This window comes from Equus caballus, chromosome 5 (assembly GCF_041296265.1).
Source record: "Equus caballus isolate H_3958 breed thoroughbred chromosome 5, TB-T2T, whole genome shotgun sequence".
Classification (NCBI taxonomy): Eukaryota; Metazoa; Chordata; class Mammalia; order Perissodactyla; family Equidae; genus Equus; species Equus caballus.
In genome coordinates this window covers 23,185,582-23,205,903 of record NC_091688.1, presented here as the reverse complement: position 1 = coordinate 23,205,903, position 20,322 = coordinate 23,185,582, and the positions used below count along the sequence as shown (strand labels likewise).

General features: G+C 37.2%; 1 protein-coding gene across 2 annotated transcripts in view; it reads right to left on the bottom strand.

Moving 5' to 3' along the window:
* The window catches only part of NSL1 (NSL1 component of MIS12 kinetochore complex), a 32,480-nt gene extending 12,162 nt beyond the window's left edge, over window positions 1–20,318 (bottom strand). Inside the window, exons 1-4 of one of the 2 annotated variants that reach the window (XM_001488827.5) lie at window positions 20,011–20,318; window positions 16,992–17,070; window positions 12,896–13,026; window positions 11,324–11,378 (exon numbers count right to left, since the gene is read on the bottom strand). In XM_001488827.5, the coding sequence (XP_001488877.1) occupies window positions 11,324–11,378; window positions 12,896–13,026; window positions 16,992–17,070; window positions 20,011–20,244 (499 nt within the window). In that variant the 5' untranslated portion in view covers window positions 20,245–20,318. The remainder of the gene's footprint in view (window positions 1–11,323; window positions 11,379–12,895; window positions 13,027–16,991; window positions 17,071–20,010) is intronic. The other variant, XM_014739659.3, reaches the window with a different exon arrangement.
* Between the last annotated feature and the right edge of the window lie 4 nt (window positions 20,319–20,322).

The following is a 20,322-nucleotide window of genomic DNA, read 5'->3' as shown; positions in this document are numbered from 1 at the left end:
AGATCTCTCTGAGGAGGTAATATTTAAATGAGAAAGAAAAAGTGAGAAGATGCCAACCTTAGAAGGACTTGGGGGAAAGCATGTGTGAAAGTGAGGCACTTTCAAAGAACTGAAAGATGGGCCTACAGCATCTGGGGCTAGAGCAAAAAGGAAAGTGCCTGACATGAATTTGGAGAGGCAGGTGGGGGCCAGATCATGTAAGGGAAGGCTAAGAAGTTTGAAGTTTATAGTATATACTTCTTTTTTTTTTGAGGAAAATTAGCCCTGAGCTAACTGCTGCCAATCCTCCTCTTTTTGCTGAGGAAGACTGGCCCTGAGCTAACATCTGTGCCCATCTTCCTGTACGTTATATGTGGGACGCCTACCACAGGATGGCTTGCCAAGCAGTGCCAGTCTGCACCTGGGATCCGAACCGGCGAACCCCGGGCCGCCAAAGCAGAACGTACGCACTTAACCGCTGCGCCACCAGGCCGGCCATATAGTATATTTTTTAAAATTGGAAGATATCAGGATTTTAAGCAGAAGAATGAAAGCTGATTTGAGTTTTTAAGAGTACCCTAGACTTCTAGTCAAGCTGGTCTGGGAAGTTCACAAAACTCTCCACTTTTGTCCAAAACATCATTGAATAAATATAGAAAATTAAAGAGACATATCCAGAAGCATATACAAAACAAACATTTCTATGAACCAGAAAAAAAGCAAAAGAGAAAAAGCTATGAAGTCAGGCTACAGCTGCAGACCCACTGGTGGGCAGATGACAGGCAGGCAGTAGGTAGCCAGGAATTTGCTTCCCACAATAGAAAAGGGGCTCAAAGTCCCTCAGAGGAGCAGGAAATAGGGAGAGTCAGCTTCACTGTATGAAACTAAGGGCTGAGATGGAGTTTTCCTACTCTGAGAAGGAGGCTGAAAAAAACCCTGCCATTAACCACTGCCAGGAGCTGAAGCATATCTAAAGCTACACCAGAAGTGATGGGAAGCAGATAAGGCCTCCCAGCCTGGGCCTGGACCAAGCTGTCTCCTGACTTAATGACTAGATCTACTATCTCCAATATTACAGTGGAACAGGGGCCCTGCTCACACTGCTAATTTAAGATATGGTTCTCGCCTGGACCAGATGGAAGGCAACCACAAAACTACTAGACAGGAAGGGGGTGCTAAAGCAGCGAGAGGAAAATAAGCACATGAAAAACCTTTAGTTAAGAAGTATGTACAAATCAAAATTCTAAAATACATAAAGAAATGGTAAGCATGAAAGACAGCTAATATAACCAATGTTAAGGAGAGGAACTTACTGTAGACGGAATAAAAACAGAGAAATCTGAAAATAATTTTTAAATGTTTAGGATCCTCTGCTAGCTAAAGGAAATAGTAACAGACATTAAAAAAGAAAAATAAATTGTGAAATAAAAACGAATAATATAAAAATAGAAGCAATGATAGAGAAGCAAAATTGAAGGATTAGGATAAAGATTTTCTAGAAGATAGGAGCCCTCAGATTGAAAGTATACATGGAGATGTGAGAAGAAGATGGGAGCAAAGAGGAAGCAAGCAAAACAAACCAAAAATCCCCTCCCCAACACAAAAAAATATGTGTATAATCTATTTAAATAAAACTGTGGGGGGGGGGGGGTGTGTGTGGGTGTGTGTTTGAATAAAAGCATGGAGACATTACCAATAAAAAGCATGCAGTTGAACTATATGTTACACTGTTGAATGGAACAAAAAGTCCCAGAATCAAACATTTTTGTATAACACTTACATAACAAAATGAACAACTCAAAAGCCCCTGTGTGCCTGGGTATAAACGCACTGACAAAGACCTCCAATGAGGCAAGGCAAGCTGTCACAGCAGTCGCCTGCTGGAAGGTGTGTGGGATCAGGTAGACTTGAGAGGCCAGATTATGGTGGATTTTCATTTTCTACTAGACATATATACACCACTAATTACTTAAAATTTTATATTAGGCTTACCTTTATTAAAAGCACAAAAACTAATTATTAAAATATAACAAAATCTAAAATATAATCACAATTTAAAATAATAATAAGGTTAGATCTATGGCAGTTTAGTTGGAAAATTTCCACCATATACTTAGATTAGAAGAGTAAGTAGCAGATAATTTGAACACATGAATCAATTTTCTGTAAAACAAATACAGCTCCAGAATGTCCAGTGCATATGTATTCTTATATTATTATATGAGCAGAAAAAAAATAAATAAATGGATTCATACAAAGTTAATGCTGGATATCCGAAGGGGTAGAAGATGGAAAAGGAGAGAGATAGCCAAAAACAAAAAGTAAAAAATAGAATGCTATCTTTACTAAAAAAAAAAAAAAGAGCATGTATAAGATGATCCCATTTATGTAAAATTATGTATTTATTTCACAAATACTTCCGGCATATACTATGTCAGATAATGATCTGTCAGCTAAAGGATACAGAAGTGGACAAAACAAAGTCCTTGTTCACAGGGAGTTTACAATTCAGTGGTGGAGGGGGGAGACGGAAACAATAAAATAAACAGAAATTATACAGTAATGTTAACTGGTAGGAAAAAAAAAGCAGGTTAAGGGTACAGAGTACGACCAAGGGGGTCAGAAGGGGGATCCGACACAGGTTGTTAGGGAAGACCTCTCTGATGAGGCAACACTTTGAACAGAGAGCTGAATGAAGTGAGACTCAGACAGGTAGTTTCAAATAGGAACCAGGGAGCAGCAAGTATGAAAGGCACAGGGCCAGTGTGTGTTTGGCACATTCTTGGGGAAACAGCAAGAATGCTAATGTAGCTGGAGCACAGAAAGCAAAAGCAAGAGTCGTAAGAGGCCAGAGTCAGAGATGAAATCAAAGTAGGAGCCAGGGACCAGGTCAGAGAGGACCCTGTAGACCATGGGGAGAACAATGGGGAGTCACCGGAGGGCTTTAAAAAGGGAGTGACATAATCTGATTATGCTTTAACAGGAATCCTTTGGATGCTGTGTGGAAAACGGGAATGTGAAGGAAGGAGACCAGTGAGGAGACTCTCGTAGTAGTCCTGCTAAGAGAATATGGTGACATGAGTAAGAGCAGTAGAGATGGATTTGCTGGGAAGTGACTGGATTTGGAATATGGTTCCATGGTAAAGGCAACAGGATCTGCAGGAGGACTGAAGGTGTAGGCATCAAGAAATACTTCATAACACTGGTCACTGGTCATAAGCATGTTTAATAGTGGTTGTCTCTTGGGTATGTGATTTCATGTGATTTAAGCTTGTTTCTTATGCTTTTAATATTTTCGGAATGTGCAGGTATTTTTATATAATCAAGAAAAAGCAATAAAGTTATTTTCAATGTAAAAAGTATAAGAAAAAAGTACACACCAAACACCATGCTAGAGAAATAAAAATAAACATCTAGACATATTGTGGATATTGTGGTAACACTGCAGAGCATTAAGAATACAAAAATCTAAAAAATCAAGAAAGAAAAACTAGATTATCTATAAAAGAATGGCAATTAGACTCTCAGGAGACTTCTCATTAACAATGAATGTCAGACAATCAGATTGGAAAGGAAGAAGTAAAACTATCTCTATTTGCAGATGAAACAATATAATCTTTTACACAGATATCTAAAGACTCCACTAAAAAACTATTAGAACTAATAAATGAGTTGAGCAAGGTTGCAGGATACAACATCAATATACAAAACTCAATTCTATTACTAGACAGTAGCAATGAAGAAACAAAAATAAAAATTTTTAAACTCTATTTACATTAGCATTAAAAGAATAAAATACTTAGGGGGCCAGCCTGGTGGTGTAGTGGTTAAGTTTGTGCCCTCCACTTCAGCAGCCTGGAGTCTATGGGTTCAGACCCCAGGCGTGGACCTACACACTACTCATCAAGCCATGCTGTGGCAGTGTCCCATATACAAAAGACAGGAAGACTGGCATGGATATTAGCTTAGGGACAATCTTCCTCAGGCAAAAAGAGGGAGACTGGCAAGAGATGTTAGCTCAGGGCCAATCTTCCTCACCAAAAAAAAAAGGGGGGGGGGGCGGGGGGGAGAATTTTTTAAAAAAGACTTAAATACCTAGGAATAAGTGTAACAAAAGAAGTGCTAAAAACTAGAAAACTTTGTTGAATGGGAGAAAATATTTGCAAATCATATATCTGATTAGGGACTAGTTTGCAGAATATATAAAGAATCATTACAACTCAACAATAAAAAAATACACAACCAATTAAAAGATGGTCAAAGATTTGAATAGACATTTCTCCAAAGAAGATATACAAATGAGCAATAAGCACACGAAAAGATACTCAACATTATTAGTCATTAGAGAAATGCAAATCAAAATCACAATGAGATGATACTTCACATCTAGTAGGATGGCTATAATCAAAAAGACGGACAATAATTTTAAGAGTTGGTAAGGATGTGGAGAAATTGGAACCCTCATACATTGCTGGTGGGAATGTAAAATGGTGCAGCTGCTTAGGAAAACAGTTCAATATTCCTCTAAAACCTAAACATGGAGTTACCAGATGACCCAGCAATCCCATTCCTAGCTATATATATTCAAAAGAATTGAAAACATGTCCACACAATAACTTGTATACATAGCAGCATATTTATAATAGCCAAAAAGTTGAAACAACTAAAAAATGTCCGTATACTAATGAGTGGATAAATTAAACGTGGTATATCCATACAATGGACTATTATCTGGCAATAAAAAGAAATGAAGTACTGATACATGCTACAACATGAATGGACCTTGAAAACATCATGCTAATTCAAAGAAGCCAGTCACAAAGGAAGACATATTTCATGATTCCACCTATACAAAATGTTCAGAATAGTTAAATCTATAGACAGAAAGTGGATTAATGGTTGCCTAGGACTGGGCAAGAGGGATGAGAGGCTGGGGGAGAACGGCTACAGGGTGTGGAGTTTCTTTTTGGAGTGAAGAAAATATTTAAAAATTTATTATGGTGTTAGTAGCATAACTCTGTGAACAAACTAAAAGCCACCAAGTTGTACACTTTAGATGGGTAAATTGTATGCTATATGAATTATATCTCAATAAAGCTATCAAAGAAAATGAGTGTCAAAAATAATGGCATAATATATTCGATATGGTGAATGAACACAAATAAAACAAAATTCAAGAGCTAGGATGAAATAAAAATTAAGAGTTTACCACCCACAGATTTTTATTCAAAGTACCTGAAGCAGCATTTCAGCAAGAAGAAAAGTGAACCTAGAAGGAAGGCAGGAGATTCAAGAAACAATGGTAATTACAGAAGGTGGAATATTTTGTTGATAAACTTCATTAATCATTCAGTGCAAAAGAGTGTAACCACTAAATGTATTTTGCAACAAGAGAAATAAAATTCTAGACACAAATAAGAAGTGGAATTGGGGAGGGACAGTGCTCGTTCAGGGGAGCAGCATACTAAAGTCTTTGTCTTGCTCAGGAGGGGACACAAAATACTGAATAATTCCAGATTTGGTTCGATAATTTTAGAATTACAGCATGCTAAAATTTTATAGGTAACACCAAAGGAATACGAACATAGCATATAGCTTCCAAACCAGAAAGAAGAAAAATAAGAGAATAAAGAAAATTCTACAACATGATAGCAGGCAAAAAAAAAAAAAGGGGGGGGTGGATAGTAAAAGAAAACTCTTTTATTTGGAAACCAAAAAGCATTTAGAGCTGAACTATGAAAGTTCTACATGTCAAGACTTGGGGATGGGACTAAAGCAGGACTTAGAGAAAAATTTGTAGCCTTAAATGCATTTGTTAAAAAATAAGACTGAAATAAACTAAATGTTTAACTCAAGAAGCCAAAAATAACACAGAAATTTCAAGAAAGCAGGAAGACCATACTAAAGATAAGATCAGAACTCAAGGAAGCAGAAAACTAAAAAAACAATAAACCCTGCAAAACTAAAGTCTGACTCTCCGAAAAGATCAATAAAAACAAAGAAACCTAGAAAAGGTATCAAGAAAAAAAGAAAACACAAATAAATACTATTAAGAAAATATTCTTTTTCTTCATATATGGACTAGAGATTTTTAAAATTAAAGTAACTACTACAAACAGTTTTATGGCAATATATTGGACACATGGATCAAAAGATTTTCAAAGCAAGTATTACCAAAATTGACTCAAGAAAAAATTAAAAACCTGAAGAAATCAATAACCATTAAGTATACTAAATCAGTTAAATCAACATCACCCCCCCAGACACTAGGCTAAGACTGCTTTTTAGATGAATCAACTCTTCAAAGAATAAACAACCCCTATCTTTACAAACTGTTTTATGAGACCAGCATAATCTTGATGAAAAATTGGAAAGGGACAGTATGTTCAAAAATACCACATATTCATTTTTTTATGACTGAAGATACAAATATAGTTTGGCAAACATACTAAATAAAGTATAGGAAAATTTAATTCAACAATATATAAAGTAAAAAATATATTGATGAGTAACAGGTTTTCTTTATGAATGCAAAGATAATCATCAGAAAAATCTGTCAGTGTTAATTTACCATATTAACAGAGTTAGAGAAAAAGCTTATGATTTACGGGCACAAGCAAACCTGATGAGGGATGGAAAATGTTCCACCATATCTTAATTGTGGTGATAGCTCATAGTTGTATATATTTGTCAAAACTCAAACTGTAGGCATAAAATGGATGTATTTTATCATATGTAAATGATTCCTCAATAAAGTTGGTTACACAAATATCTTATTTCAGTTGATGCAAAAGAAGTGCTCAATAAAATTAAACATTTATTCACAATTTTAAAACATTATGACCACTATCACCACTACTATTCAACATTATACTGGAGGTTCTAGTCAACATAAGACAAAGAAGATGTGTAAACTCAGGAAAAAGACAAAACCCATCATTACGTGCAAATGATATGATTAGCTACATTAAAAAAATCTAATTCAAACTAGATAAACCATTAGAACTAATAAGAGTTCAGCAAATAAAAATCAATGGTATTCTGGGGCTGGCCTAGTGGCATAGCGGGTAAGTTTGCATGCTCTGGTTCCGCAGCCCAGGGTCTGTGGGTTTGGATCCCAGGTGCAGACCTACACACCGCTCAACAGGCCATGCTGAGGTGGCGTCCCACAAGCCACAACTAGAAGGAGCCACAACCAAAAGTACACAACTATGTATTGGGGGGCTTTGGGCAGAAAAAGGAAAAATAAAATCTTTAAAAAAAAAACAAGAAAAGTTCAAAAAACTCAGTAGGAAAATGGGCCAAGAATATAAATAGGCAACTGACAGAAGAAACTGTAGGGTCACAAAACATAAGAAAGGATGCTCAACCTCACTTTAAATACTACTGCATGCCCATCAAATTGGCAAAAAAAAAAAAAAAAAAAAAAAAAAACAACAGAAAGCCTGACAGTAACAATCATTGGCAAAATGTGGGGAAGCAGGAACTTTCATACGCTGCTGGTGGGAATGCAAACTGATACAACTACCTTGGGGGGGTAACAAAGCTCAAATATACTAAAACTGAACATAAACAAAGTCTATGACCTAGAAATTCTGCTTCCAGAAATCTACTCCAGAGAACCTGTGGCATATTTACACTATACAAGGAGACAGGTGTAAGAATGTTCATTGCAATACTGTTGATAACAGCAAAAAAAGAAACAATCTAAGTGTTCCTCAGTAGAGGAATCGATAAACACTGGTGTATTTATACAGTGGAATACTATATATTAGCTAAATTAATAGAGAGCTATGTGTGTATACAATGTATACCTTATAATATAGCATAGCTTATAACATATAATACATAAAGTCATATGAAAATGACTTTCAAATGAAAAAATCAGTTACACAATGATATGATTAGTATGTTACAATTTACATAAAAATATACAAACAAATGCCATACATTATTTATGGATATATACCTATAAAGTAAAAGCATAAAAACATGGATAGGAAGGATCCACACAGCTTGAGGATAGCGGTTACTTCTAAACAAAATTGGATGGTAGAGGGGTACAAAGAAACTTTCAACTGTATCTATACGTTTTAGTTCCTAAAAAGGTCTGAAGCAAGTTTGGCAAAATGTGAATAGCCCTTAAATATGGGTGGTAGGTACAGAGATGTTCATTACGTTATACTTTTTATTTTCTATATGTTTGAAATATTTCAAAGAATTTTTTGAAAAATCAACTCTATCTGATATATACAGAATGGACTGGAAAAGAGCAAGAGTGAAACAGGAAGACCTTCTAGGAAGCATTTGTAGAAATGCTGGCTAGAGAGATGGTGACCTGGAATAGAGGTGACAACAGCAAGAGAAGTGGATGAATGTGAGATTATACTTCAAAGGAATAATTTGTAGGACTTACTGATGGACTGGATATGAGGAGTTCAAGAGAGGAAAGAATCAAGGTTGACTTCTGGCTAAAGCAATACGTAGGAGAAGATGCCATTTATTCAGATAGGAAAAACCAGGAAAGGAATCAGTTGGAGGCATGAAAGAATCCTATTTTAGGGGTCAGCTCCATGGCCGAGTAGTCAGGTTCTCGAGCTCTGCTTCTGCAGCCCGGGGTTTCACCGGTTCGGATCCTGGGTGCGGACATGACACCACTCATCAGGCCATGCTGAGACAGCATCCCACATAGCACAACCAGAGGCACTCACAACTAGAATATACAACCACGTACGGGACGCCTTGGGGAGAAAAAGTGAGGGGAAAAAAAAGATTGGCAACAGATGTTAGTTCAGGTGCCAATCTTAAACAAAAAAAAGGGGCCTGCCCGGTGGTTAAGTGGGCACCTTCTGCTTCGGCGCCTGGGGTTCGCAGGTTCAGATCCCGGGCACGGACATGGCACCGCTTGGCAAACCATGCTGTGGTAGGCATCCCACATATAAAGTAGAGGAAGATGGGCATGGATGTTAGCTCAGGGCCGGTCTTCCTCACCAAAAAAGAGGAGGATTGGTGGCAGATGTTAGCTCAGGGCTAATCGTCCTCAAAAAAAAAAAAAAGAATCCTACTTTATGTGCATCTCTTATTTTTTCTATTCAGACATAAGCTCTCTATGGGGAGAAACTGTCTGTTTCATCCCTGTATCTCCCAAAGTTCCTAATGTAACTCTGCCAAATCAATGTTATACACATTGCCTACATATTGTGTTTTGAAACCCAGACAACCTTCTTCAAGTGTCAGCTTTCAAACAAATTTGATATCACTTAATATTCCAATAACAAAAAGAAAACAATTTTCAAGAAGTTCCCATAAAAGTTTTCCCATGCAGCTTATTCAGATTGTTAGGTCCTTTACAAATTTAAGTTTTCCACTTTCCTCCCAAGCCATTTAATTAGTTTCATGATTTTACCAGTTAGATGTATTATAAGCTATGTAATATTATAAGGTATACTACTGTAAATGGGTTAAGATTTATAATAGGGTTATTATTACATAGCACCTCCTGATAAACTACTACTTAATGTATTTTAGTTATAGTGTGTGTATAAAGCCTCTTATGTCATCTGATTCAAACCACAACCTTGATAAGTGGGCAGGACATTCTGTAATATTTAATGACAGAGCTGGAATTCACATCTAAAGCATCAGCCTCCAAATCTAGGATTCTCTTCTTGCTTTTTTTTTTTGAGAAAGATTAGCCCTGAGCTAACATCTACCAGCAATCCTCCTCTTTTTGCTGAGGAAGACTGGCCCTGAGCTAACATCTGTACCCATCTTCCTCTACTTTATATGTGGGATGCCTGCCACAGCATGGCTTGCCAAGCAGTGCCATGTCCACACCCAGGATCCGAACTTGTGAACCCCGGGCCGCCGGAGGGGAACGTGCGAACTTAACCATTGTGCCACTGGGGTGGCCCCTAGGATTCTCCACAAAGAAAGTGAGTTAAGTTTCTTTGACTTCAAAGTAGAAGAGACTTGCCCAAGGATATATGACTAATAACTATAAGTTAACTTTGCTGTAAAGAGCTGATCCCATTCTAAGCTTATAAACATTATGAAAACGTATAATGACAAAATCTCAAAATTTATCCAAAAGATAGATTCTAATTATTCCTTTGCTTTTGAAATCAGAATCATATGATACAGAAGATTCTTCCACTAATACTATATGACTGGAATGGTGGGAGTAAAATCACGTAGATTTTCAAAGGATCATTTAACTAAATTTGTCTTCCCTCCTAAGATAAAAAGGTTACCAACTTTCGTTAGAGGTGAATTAACTAGCTAAAAAGTAATTCTTGAGTATATTACGATACCACAAGTTTCAATTTTTATTTTTATGTTGTTCAAAACAAAAACAAGTATATGTCAACCACTGCCTTTTGGTAACTATTGTTTTTGGTGAGCCAATTAAGTGTTGGGCCCTAGGTAAATTTTTATTGTCAAACTCAGTGAATGCTGTGATCTTAACCCACTTCACAGTATCTTTATGCCTGTACTTCCCCCTGTCAGTTTATCCCATTGGTTTAGGAGATCTGGAGAGGGCAGGGGGGTGTGTCAGAAAGTAGTTCAGAATTCGACAAAGGTAAGGTACTCAAAGCCCTAACTATAAATATCCCAAACAAATAAATCAAGGTCTTAACTGTTTCTTTCTAATAGTTCAGAAACAGTAATTTTAAGTGCCAAAGGCATATTCCAAAAGGTCTCTTAGGAAAATTGTTACAAATTTTAAAATGCAAGAGTAGAGCCATTTAAAAATATGTCTAATCCATATTTTCAGCAATGCCAGCTCTGTTGCTAGATTTATATAAGTTTGTTATCAAGTTTATTTGTTTTAGAGGATGCATGTAAATGGACACAGAATGAAGTTCAAAGGCATAACAAGCCTGTATCTCTCTTCTTAAGTTCAACATTATATTTTTATTGGATTTTATTTTGTAAACAATGAGAAACTAATGAAGGTTATTGCACTGGGGAGTGACACCATGAGAGAATGCTTTAATAGTATAATTTGGCTAAAATGCAAAGAATGGATACTATAATAGCAGTTAGAGATGGAAAGGTATTACAATAAAAGTTAGAGACTGGGAAGGTGTTATAATAGTCTAAGTCAGGAGAGAGCTTATAAAGTCCAGATTCCTGGGTCCCAGCCCTGGAGATTCTGAGTCAGTAGGTTCACGGCAAGTTCTCATAATTCCAAGTGAAGAGCCAAACACGGATGAGTGATAGTGAGTTAGAGTATTACAGAGAAGATACTTTTGTTGCTGACACCCTTGGAAGAATATCAGGAACTCGTAAAAATTACCAGCTGTTTCTTCATTTCTACCACAAACGAACACTGACTCACCTGGATCAGGGTCATTTTTTAGGTCCAATGGCTGTACAACAGGGTGGTACTGCTTCTAAATGTAACATAAATTAAAACAGATTGAATTTAACCACTTAATGCCTCATATAAACATTTCCTTCAGTTAATGTAAGTAAACATACTACATAGCAGTATCATCATTTGTAAAAAAAAAAAAAAAGAATTAGGTCTTGAAATCTGTAGGGAAGGGAGGGGAAAAGAAGATCAGATCAATCTTACTATGTGTGAATTATACCTTTTACAATATTGCCACCTACTGCATACATTAAGAAATAGCACAATAAAAAAGTGTAAGAAAAAGCAATCAAACAAATTAAAGGCACGGGATTGAATTTTGTGTTTAAGTACAGAGTAGTCTCCATATTATAAATGGACTGTGTTTCAAAAGTTCACTTTAAGACAAGTGTTTGGAACTCAGAACTCATATTCTCACAGAAACTCTGTTTTGAAAAGTGGCCAGGCCACCACCATGTCAGCACACTAAAGCCTGTATATCCTGTGATACACTGGCACTATGGGAGCACAACCATAGGAACAGGATCCACAATTCAGGCAAAAAAAAAGAGGAAAATGTTCCTTCTCACTCTTGTCCAGAGCTGGCAGGAGCCAAAAGGTTTCCTACCAAAGCTGTCTGTAGTGTCCTCACTCCATCCCTTCTGCATCCCTTTCTAACTCTCCAGAGCAGCACCTCGCCTAGGCCTGTGAACTTCCTTGCTTTTACACAACACTGATTACTAGGTTTCGTTCAGGGAGAGAGGGGTAGTAATAAGGAGGGAGACACCAGAAAATAAATACATTCTGAATGTTTCTCCTGAAGAAACTTTAAAGGGAAGAGGGGATAGAATGGGCTATTTCTTTGAAGACTAAGTGTTATGGAAGAAAAAAATGAAAAATTCTGCTTACAAATACTTTTTTTCTCTTAGAATGATTAAAATGTTTTAGATAAAGTACCTGCCTTTACTGTCCTAAAACAATTCCTTGAAGGAAAGCAACTGGAAGATTTATGTGTGAAACTATGCTAATTTCAAAAACTAAAGACAAACAGTATAGCATAATCTAAAAGCAAAATGTACTTCTCACTCTAGAGGCAATGCCATTCCCAGCAAACCTACTTCCACCCTGTCATGATTTTTGGAGCAAAACAAATTACACACAGTTCACAAAGCAAATTTCAGTACTATAAACAGGTACTTAATCTTCACCATCAATTTAACTAAAGGGTTCTCCAAAACATATAAACATATACAAATAACGTGCCAAACACAAAGGACAAATAGAAACAAAAGGCTTAGAAGATAAATTTCTTTTTCCTTTCTGGTCTCAGAATTATGAAGTCATTGTCAGTCTTCCCTCTTCAAATGCGATTTTAACCTACTGTGATTTAGAACAGGAAAAAGTCTTACAAGAGACGAAAGGGAGTAATCGAGGTAGGAAAGATAAAGAAAACAAAATGTCATTTATCTCCACATGTATCTTATGCTTTATTATTTTTTTACTGTAGGAAAATAGACATAACATAAAATTTACTATCTTAAAGGTAAATGGTCTTACCAGAATTTCTTGTTTTGCTTTTATGGTTTTGATGACACATTCAAGGATCTTTCTGGGATACTGCTTACGTTTCGTGGCTATATCTACTATGATTTCATCAAACTGATCTTCAAGTACTTTGATATCGGAATCTATTTCAAGAAAAAAATATCAAAAAAATTCCTTAAAACACATTGTTTATATGGAAATGTAATATAAGTAAACTAAATTTATATAACACAAAATAATTAAGGAAAACAAATATGGTAAGTTAACAGACGCCCCCACTCTGGTGATTGGTTCATTCACTGAGTGAACAATCACTTATTGAGCACCTATGGGAAGCCAGGCCTAAATCAGAGAAATACAGAGATGAACACAACATGATCCCTGCTCTCTAAGAGCTCCCAGTTCACTGGAAGAAACAGACAGATAATTGCAAAGCAATTTCATAAATGCAATAGAGGTATGAACAAATACCATCAGGACACAAAAAGTGGAACACTAACTCTGTCTGGGGAATTTAAAACTTTAAAGAGAAAGTAACATTTGAGCTGGGCCTTGAAATCTAAGTGTAAATCCCCTGGATAAAAAAAGGCAGGGAAAAAAAATGCTAGATGCATTTTAAGCAGAAGAAACAGTATCTGCAAGATCACAGAGCCTTTGGGAAAGAGAGAAAGTTCTAAATGGCCACAGGATAAAGTATAAGGAAAGAAGGATGATAAAATATAAAAGAACTAGACAGTAATGGGCATTTAATATCAGGGATGCTAACAAGTTTTGACCTTATTATGTGCTGAAGCAAAGCTGTGACAGTAGCAGTGAGTGGAGTAGCTGGATCTGAAATAGGACTCAACTGGACAGATGACAGGAAAAAGTGAAAGATACAGTGACTTTAGAGTTTCTTTGACTTAACTAAAACTATTTTATCACATAGTTTCCTGTTTTAAAATAGTGATTCTCAAACTTAAGCAGAATGAATCATTGCCTGGGGAGCTTGTCAGAAGTGCAGAAACTAAGAGTCAGGAGGTCTCTGTGATGGAGACCAGAAATTAAGCACCCCAGATAAAATGAATGCAGGTGACATACCAACCTTATTTTGAAAATCATTTTAAAGAATAACAAATATGAACTAGCTAAAAATACTAAAGAGCTAGGTCCTCAGCTTAACTGGTCTATATCATAAGTGTTCTGCTATGCCAAATCTATGCTAGAAATGGATCAAATTTATTTTATTGGGTAGAAGTCTTATTAGGGATAAGTCTGAAACCTGATACATATTTTTGGAAACATTTTGAGAACTGCTGATATATATCAGCATATATGTATGTATCAGGTAAAGATTAATAAGGTACATCAGGTATGGTCTTTCATTCGTGTAACAAATATTCATTAAGTCCAACTAAATTATTTCTTTTGAGAGTATTGTGAGACACCGTCATCTCTTATTTCAAATACTCATTTAAATGAGGAGCTGCTCCTAAATTTTAATTTATCCATTAAAAAAGTTAAATCACTAATCTGAAAGGAACAACGTAGTATTTCACAATCAATTAAAAAAAAAAGAAGTCTCCTAGCTAAATCATCTGTGTAGGGAGGAAAACAGTTTCTTAGCGCCACCTAATGATAAAGTTACAAAACTGAAACGTATAAGCAATTTGAGCGGGGAAGAACGTCATTAATTTAACAAACATTTAGTGAGTGCCTTCTATGTGCCAAGCTAAGTGTTGAAAACAGTGATGAGAAAAACAAATATAGTCCCTGTTCTCAAGGAGCTTACATTTTCATTCTTAAATGTGCCTGGTCAAGCCTCCTGAAATCAAGTCCTTTCAGAGTAGTTACAGGGCAGAGAGGAAGAAATTGACTCATTTGTTCATTCACTTATAAATTATGTGAGTGAACAAAATAGACAAAACCCTCTGCTCTAGTGAAGCTTACTTACTGCTCCTATGTATTAGATCAGATGCAAATCCTATTAATTCTGTCTGCTTGACCCTGTCTTTTTCTACCATCTCAGTACAGGTCTTGACCATCTTTTTGCTGTACTATTGCAATTACCTCCCTAAGGTCTGCCTGCCTTGAATTTCTCCTTTCTCCAATCCATCCCCCACACAGCCAGCACTTAGCAATCTAGAACACAAACCTTTTCATGCCATCTACTTTAAAAACCGTCACTGGTTCCCCACTGCCTACAGAATAAAATGCCAATTCCTTAGCATATCCTACAAAACTCTTTGTGATCTGGCCCCAACTTATCTTTCTGGCCACATCTGCCATTAGTTTTCCCAATTCACTTCTGATATTTTTCTAAACATGTCACTCCTTTGTGCCTTTGCACATGCTGGGTTTTTGCTTCAAAAACTACCTTCTTTCTGCCTAGCACACTCTCATTATTAAATGCATTTAACAACAAGCTACTCTGTTATATCTTCTCCCACTTCCCAAAGTATATTGTGATTCCTTGTCCATTCCTCCCATGAACAATGAGTTCCTAAATGGGAAGGACCATGTCTTTTCATCTATTTCCCACCGTTTGGCATAGTGCCTGGCATTTATCAGGTGCCCATGAAAGAAGGTAATAGTGTAGTATTCTCAACTACTTCTCCTCATAGTTATAAGGGAAACAAGGGACAAAAAATAGCTGTACTCCACCCAGGCTGCCAACTTGTCAGAAAATACATATCTTAATCTCTAAATAGATGAATCATATTGCTAAAGGCAGTGACCAAACAATAAGGCAATTACAACGTGACTTCACAGAAGTCAGATGAAGACACAGTAAAAGGCTGTGTAGTTTGAAAATACTCCTAGGTGATTCTAACACAATCCCTCTCCCCTACTAATTGGTAATTGCTCTGATAATATTTGGGAAACCTGATGTTATTCTTTTTATTTATCTATTTTTTGTTTTTTGAGGAAGATTAGCCCTGAGCTAACATCTGTCGTCAATCCTCCTCTTTTTGCTGAGGAAGACTGACCCTGAGCTAACATCCGTGCCCATCTTCCTCTACTTTATATGTGGGACGCCTGCCACAGCATGGCTTGCCAAGCAGTGCCACGTCCACACCCAGGATCTGAACTGGCGAACCCCTGGCTGCTGAAGCAGAACTGCAAACTTAACTGCTGCACCACTGGGCTGGCCCTGTTTTTACTGTTTTAACATATAAACCGGAAAGTGAATTTTGTGACTGTGAAGAGAGAACTATAATAATCCCAAGGATCAGACAGTGAAGTCTTCTGGGCAAAGTATTATCTTAATTTTGAGAAGAAAAACTATACCCACAGAGGGTTACTTGATAAGACCTGCAATCAGTTGAAGCGTATAACCGGATAAACTCAACAGCTCTCAGTGACATCAAGCTATGCTGGTCGGATCTCTGTAACATCACCGTGGGGACGGGCAAAACACTCTGGCCATTTTATCAGGGTAGCCCTTCCCCTGGACATTGCTGGGGAATTCTCCCTCTTCCCCCACTGATCATTCCTTTTCAACTAAATTTTTTCCTTCCTACATTGACCATTTTCTTTCTATTAAAGCTTTGACTTCTTTAGATATGTCAACACCACTAGTTAGGGTACAATCAATCAGAGTATAGTCAAGTCTGCCTCGCAACAGGAAAATACTGTCTTTTTAAGGAGCTTTCTCCAATTATGGACCTCATCCTTTACATGGCACTCTTATAGTTTAACTTTGCATTCCAAGGGTACCTCACTATCTACTCTAAGGATCACTTGTGAAAAGACAACTTGATTTATAAGGTATTAATCACAGGAATTCTCTGGGCCTGTTTATTCATCTGGGGACAGTCTACAGTACTATCTAATAAACTACTGACAACGGTACTTTTGAAGATTAATCAGATAAAAGTCCTGTTGAGAATGCCAGACAGCACGTATGAAGGATCAGGTACCTACTGTGTTGCTTGCCTCAGATTAAACTTCAACGGTCTTCTAGATGAGTTTCCTCTTCTCTCCCCGCCCCACCCCCACCGCCGCGGGAAAGGATTTTTTTAAGAAAAGAAGTGACACTGAAAATGGGGATTAAAAACAGCACTCAGAAGAAATTTAGCTACAAAAACAACTCAGAAATTTATGACAGAAGGAAAAAGTCACATACCCATAAGACAATTATCTGAAGCTTCCTGCCACGCTTGCCCATTAATGCTGACATTCTCTTGCACAGCTGACTCAAAAGTCTGCAATAAATTCACAATACTCAAGTCACTAAAAATAACTTTAAAGACTGAATTCAAACATTTCGGCAAAGTAACAATTTCAGATTTGTGACAGAGAATATACAGAAAAGTAGCAGACTAGTCTATCAGTATGTTTATTCTTTTCAACGAAGATTCCATTTCCATCACTGATTCTACATACATTTATTCTGATAACCATTATGCTTCCTATGAGAAAATCTGATCCAAAATTTTAGAATATTCTTGCAAACAAAAAATGCTACTTCCTAAAGGAAAGAAAAAATAACAGCTAACAAATCTGGGTTCAGTTGAATCTCAAGGGTGTAAAAACTATATATGCTGCTGAATGAGTGTCAACGTTAACAAGAGAGAAAATATACAAGCTGACAGAAAGTTAAATTTACTTCTACTTTATAAAGGACTAGTCTCTTTTTTTTGAAGTATCTAAGGATGAAATGACATGAGATCTGGGATTTGCTTTAAAATAGGAAGTGTAACAAGATTCTGATAACTGTTGAATTGGGTGATGGATACATGGGTGTAAACTGTATTAGTCTATTTTTTGTAAGGTTGCAAATGTTCAGAATACGTTGAAAAATAAAGGACTAAAAAAATTTGGGAGTACCACTAAAATTTTATTACCTAACAATTTCACTTCTAGTACTGTATCCTAAAGGACTATTCTCCTAAAAACATAAAGAGGATGTACTAGGAATGTTTATTTCAGCACTGTTTGAAATTATAAAATAGTGAGGGAAAAATACAAAATCTAAATTCAAAATTATGAGAATGGCTAAATATATAATATATCCATACCACACAACACTTAAAAAGAATGAAGTAGGGGCCGGCTCCGTGGCTGAGCAGTTAAGTTCGCGTGCCTCGCTGCGGCGGCCCAGGGTTCCGATCCTGGGCGCGGACATGGCACCGCTCGTCAGGCCACGTTGAGGCGGCGTCCCACATCCCACAACTAGAAGGAGTGCAACTAAGATATACAACTGTGTACAGGTGGGGTTTGGGGAGATAAAGCAGGAAAAAAAAAAAAAAAAGATTGGCAACAATTGTTAGCCCAGGTGCCAATCCTTAAAAAAAAAAAAAAAAAAGATTGGCAACAGTTGTTAGCCCAGGTGCCAATCTTTAAAAAAAAAATAAAAAATAAACTAAACAATGAAGCATATCTCTATATAACATAGACAAATATTAGTCAGACATTGGTTTAAAAAAAAAAAGCAGGATGCTGACAATACATCAGCATGACACTATTAATGTAAAAAATAACAAAAACTGAAAGAGAAAGAGAGAGAGAGGTAAAGCTGTAAAAAAAAGGGTGTAGACGGATTACTCCCTCCAAGAACCCTCCAAAATAAGTTACTATTTTGGAAGGAAGGAATGGAAGGAAGAGGGATGGTGGAGGAGAATTCACAGACTTTTCCTTTACACTATTTTGAATTTTTTACAATGAGAATTATTTTGTACATTTTGTATAATTAAATCAAATAATGACTGATATAACTATGAGTTAAAGTACATATTCTACACTTCAAAGATTTTATAAAGTAAAATCCTTATTTACGTATAGACTTCCAAGGATTATCTGAGAATACAAATTGTCTTCCTAATATTCATTGCACAGACGTACCAATACTAATTTTTTTAGCATATCTTCTATATTATGTGGTTTTAGATAGATATGTCAACAAAATTACAGCCTCTGCCTTTTACCTGCTCGCTTATTTAAAATAAAACACAAATCAATTCCTTTGGTAAGTCTTCAAACCTTTATCTTCTAATTCACTTTATTGACCATTAAATAAAGTATAATAGATTAAGCTGAGTTCCTTTTTCCCTAAGGCAATTAAACGTTCTCACTTCCTTAGTACTTCCTAAAATGGGGCAAATTCTAAGATCATTACACAACAAAACAGTCTTCTCCCAAAAAACTACTAAAAATGTCCTGAAGTATGTCTCTACTCTTGCCTTGTTTGCCAGGAGGGAACGCTATAATTATGAGCCACTGTATACAAAACTGGAATACAGAATCACAACCCACGAAGTGTTTCTTCACCCTTCTTCCACTAACCTTTATTTTCATTCACATTGTGGTCATTCACACAAGTGTGCTGCATTATAAGCTTTAAACGTTTTTTTCCTACATATAGATTGTGTGCTTATTTATGACAGGCACCAATCCCTCAACTTATTGTGTCCTTCCCCCAAAAACTCTCTTCTTCTGGACTTTGCAAAATATTTGAGAAAGGAAGGGGAAATGTGTTATGAGGGCCAGTGTTTGATCTTAGTGAAGTTTATAATGATGACAGCTTCCTTATCTATTTTAGACTCGCAAGGAAGATGTATTCACTCTCTTTACAAGATGTTTTTAAAAAGGCAAGAGGAAAGACGAAAAGCTAGCCCGGTGACTGACTGACTGCCAGGATTACCCTTTCCTGGAGAATTCTTCATAGAATCTGTCTGTATTGTCCAAGAGGGGAACCACTAGCCACTTTATGGCTACTGAGGACTTACCCCGTGGCTAGTCGTAAAGGAGGTAAAGGAGATGTATTGGAAATTTAAGACACGAGATTTTAAAAGCTTAGTACGAACAAAAGAATATAAACTATCTCATTCACTTTTATATTAACAAACGTTAAAATATATTGGATTAAATAAAATTTATTATTAAAATTAATTTCACTTGTTTCTTCTTACTTTTAATTTCAAGTAACATACGTAGCTCTCCGATTGCCACTGGATAGCGCTGGTCTAAGTAATTAACACCACCCAGCTGACACTAGCATCTGTTTAATTCCCCAGGCTGCTGCTATGGCAGTGTCGGGGCACCGTTAACTCTGCCGAGGCCTGGCCTAGGCTCTTTCTGAGCCCCAAGACCCGGGGTGTGGGGTGAGGGGGTGATAAGACAAGAGATGGCTGCTGGGCCCGTACCCACTGCGCATCTCGCAGAGCGGGCTCTCGGATCTTCTCTGGCAGCGCTTCCCCGAGCTTTTGCACGATGCGGCCGCACAGTTCTAGCAACTCCGTCACGGCCCGCTTCGAGGTGCAGCGCACACGGAAGTCCTCTCGGGCAGTGGCAGGGACCGAGGCCCGGTCGTCTGTCCCGGCCATTCTCTCCACATCCCGCAGAGGAGCTACGACCACCAACTCGGGAGCCCCCGCCATTTTTCCAGTTTGAACTGTGGGCGGGGACTCTGGGAACGGAAGAGCGGGTTCCCACTGGAGGAAGGAGCTCGCGTCCGG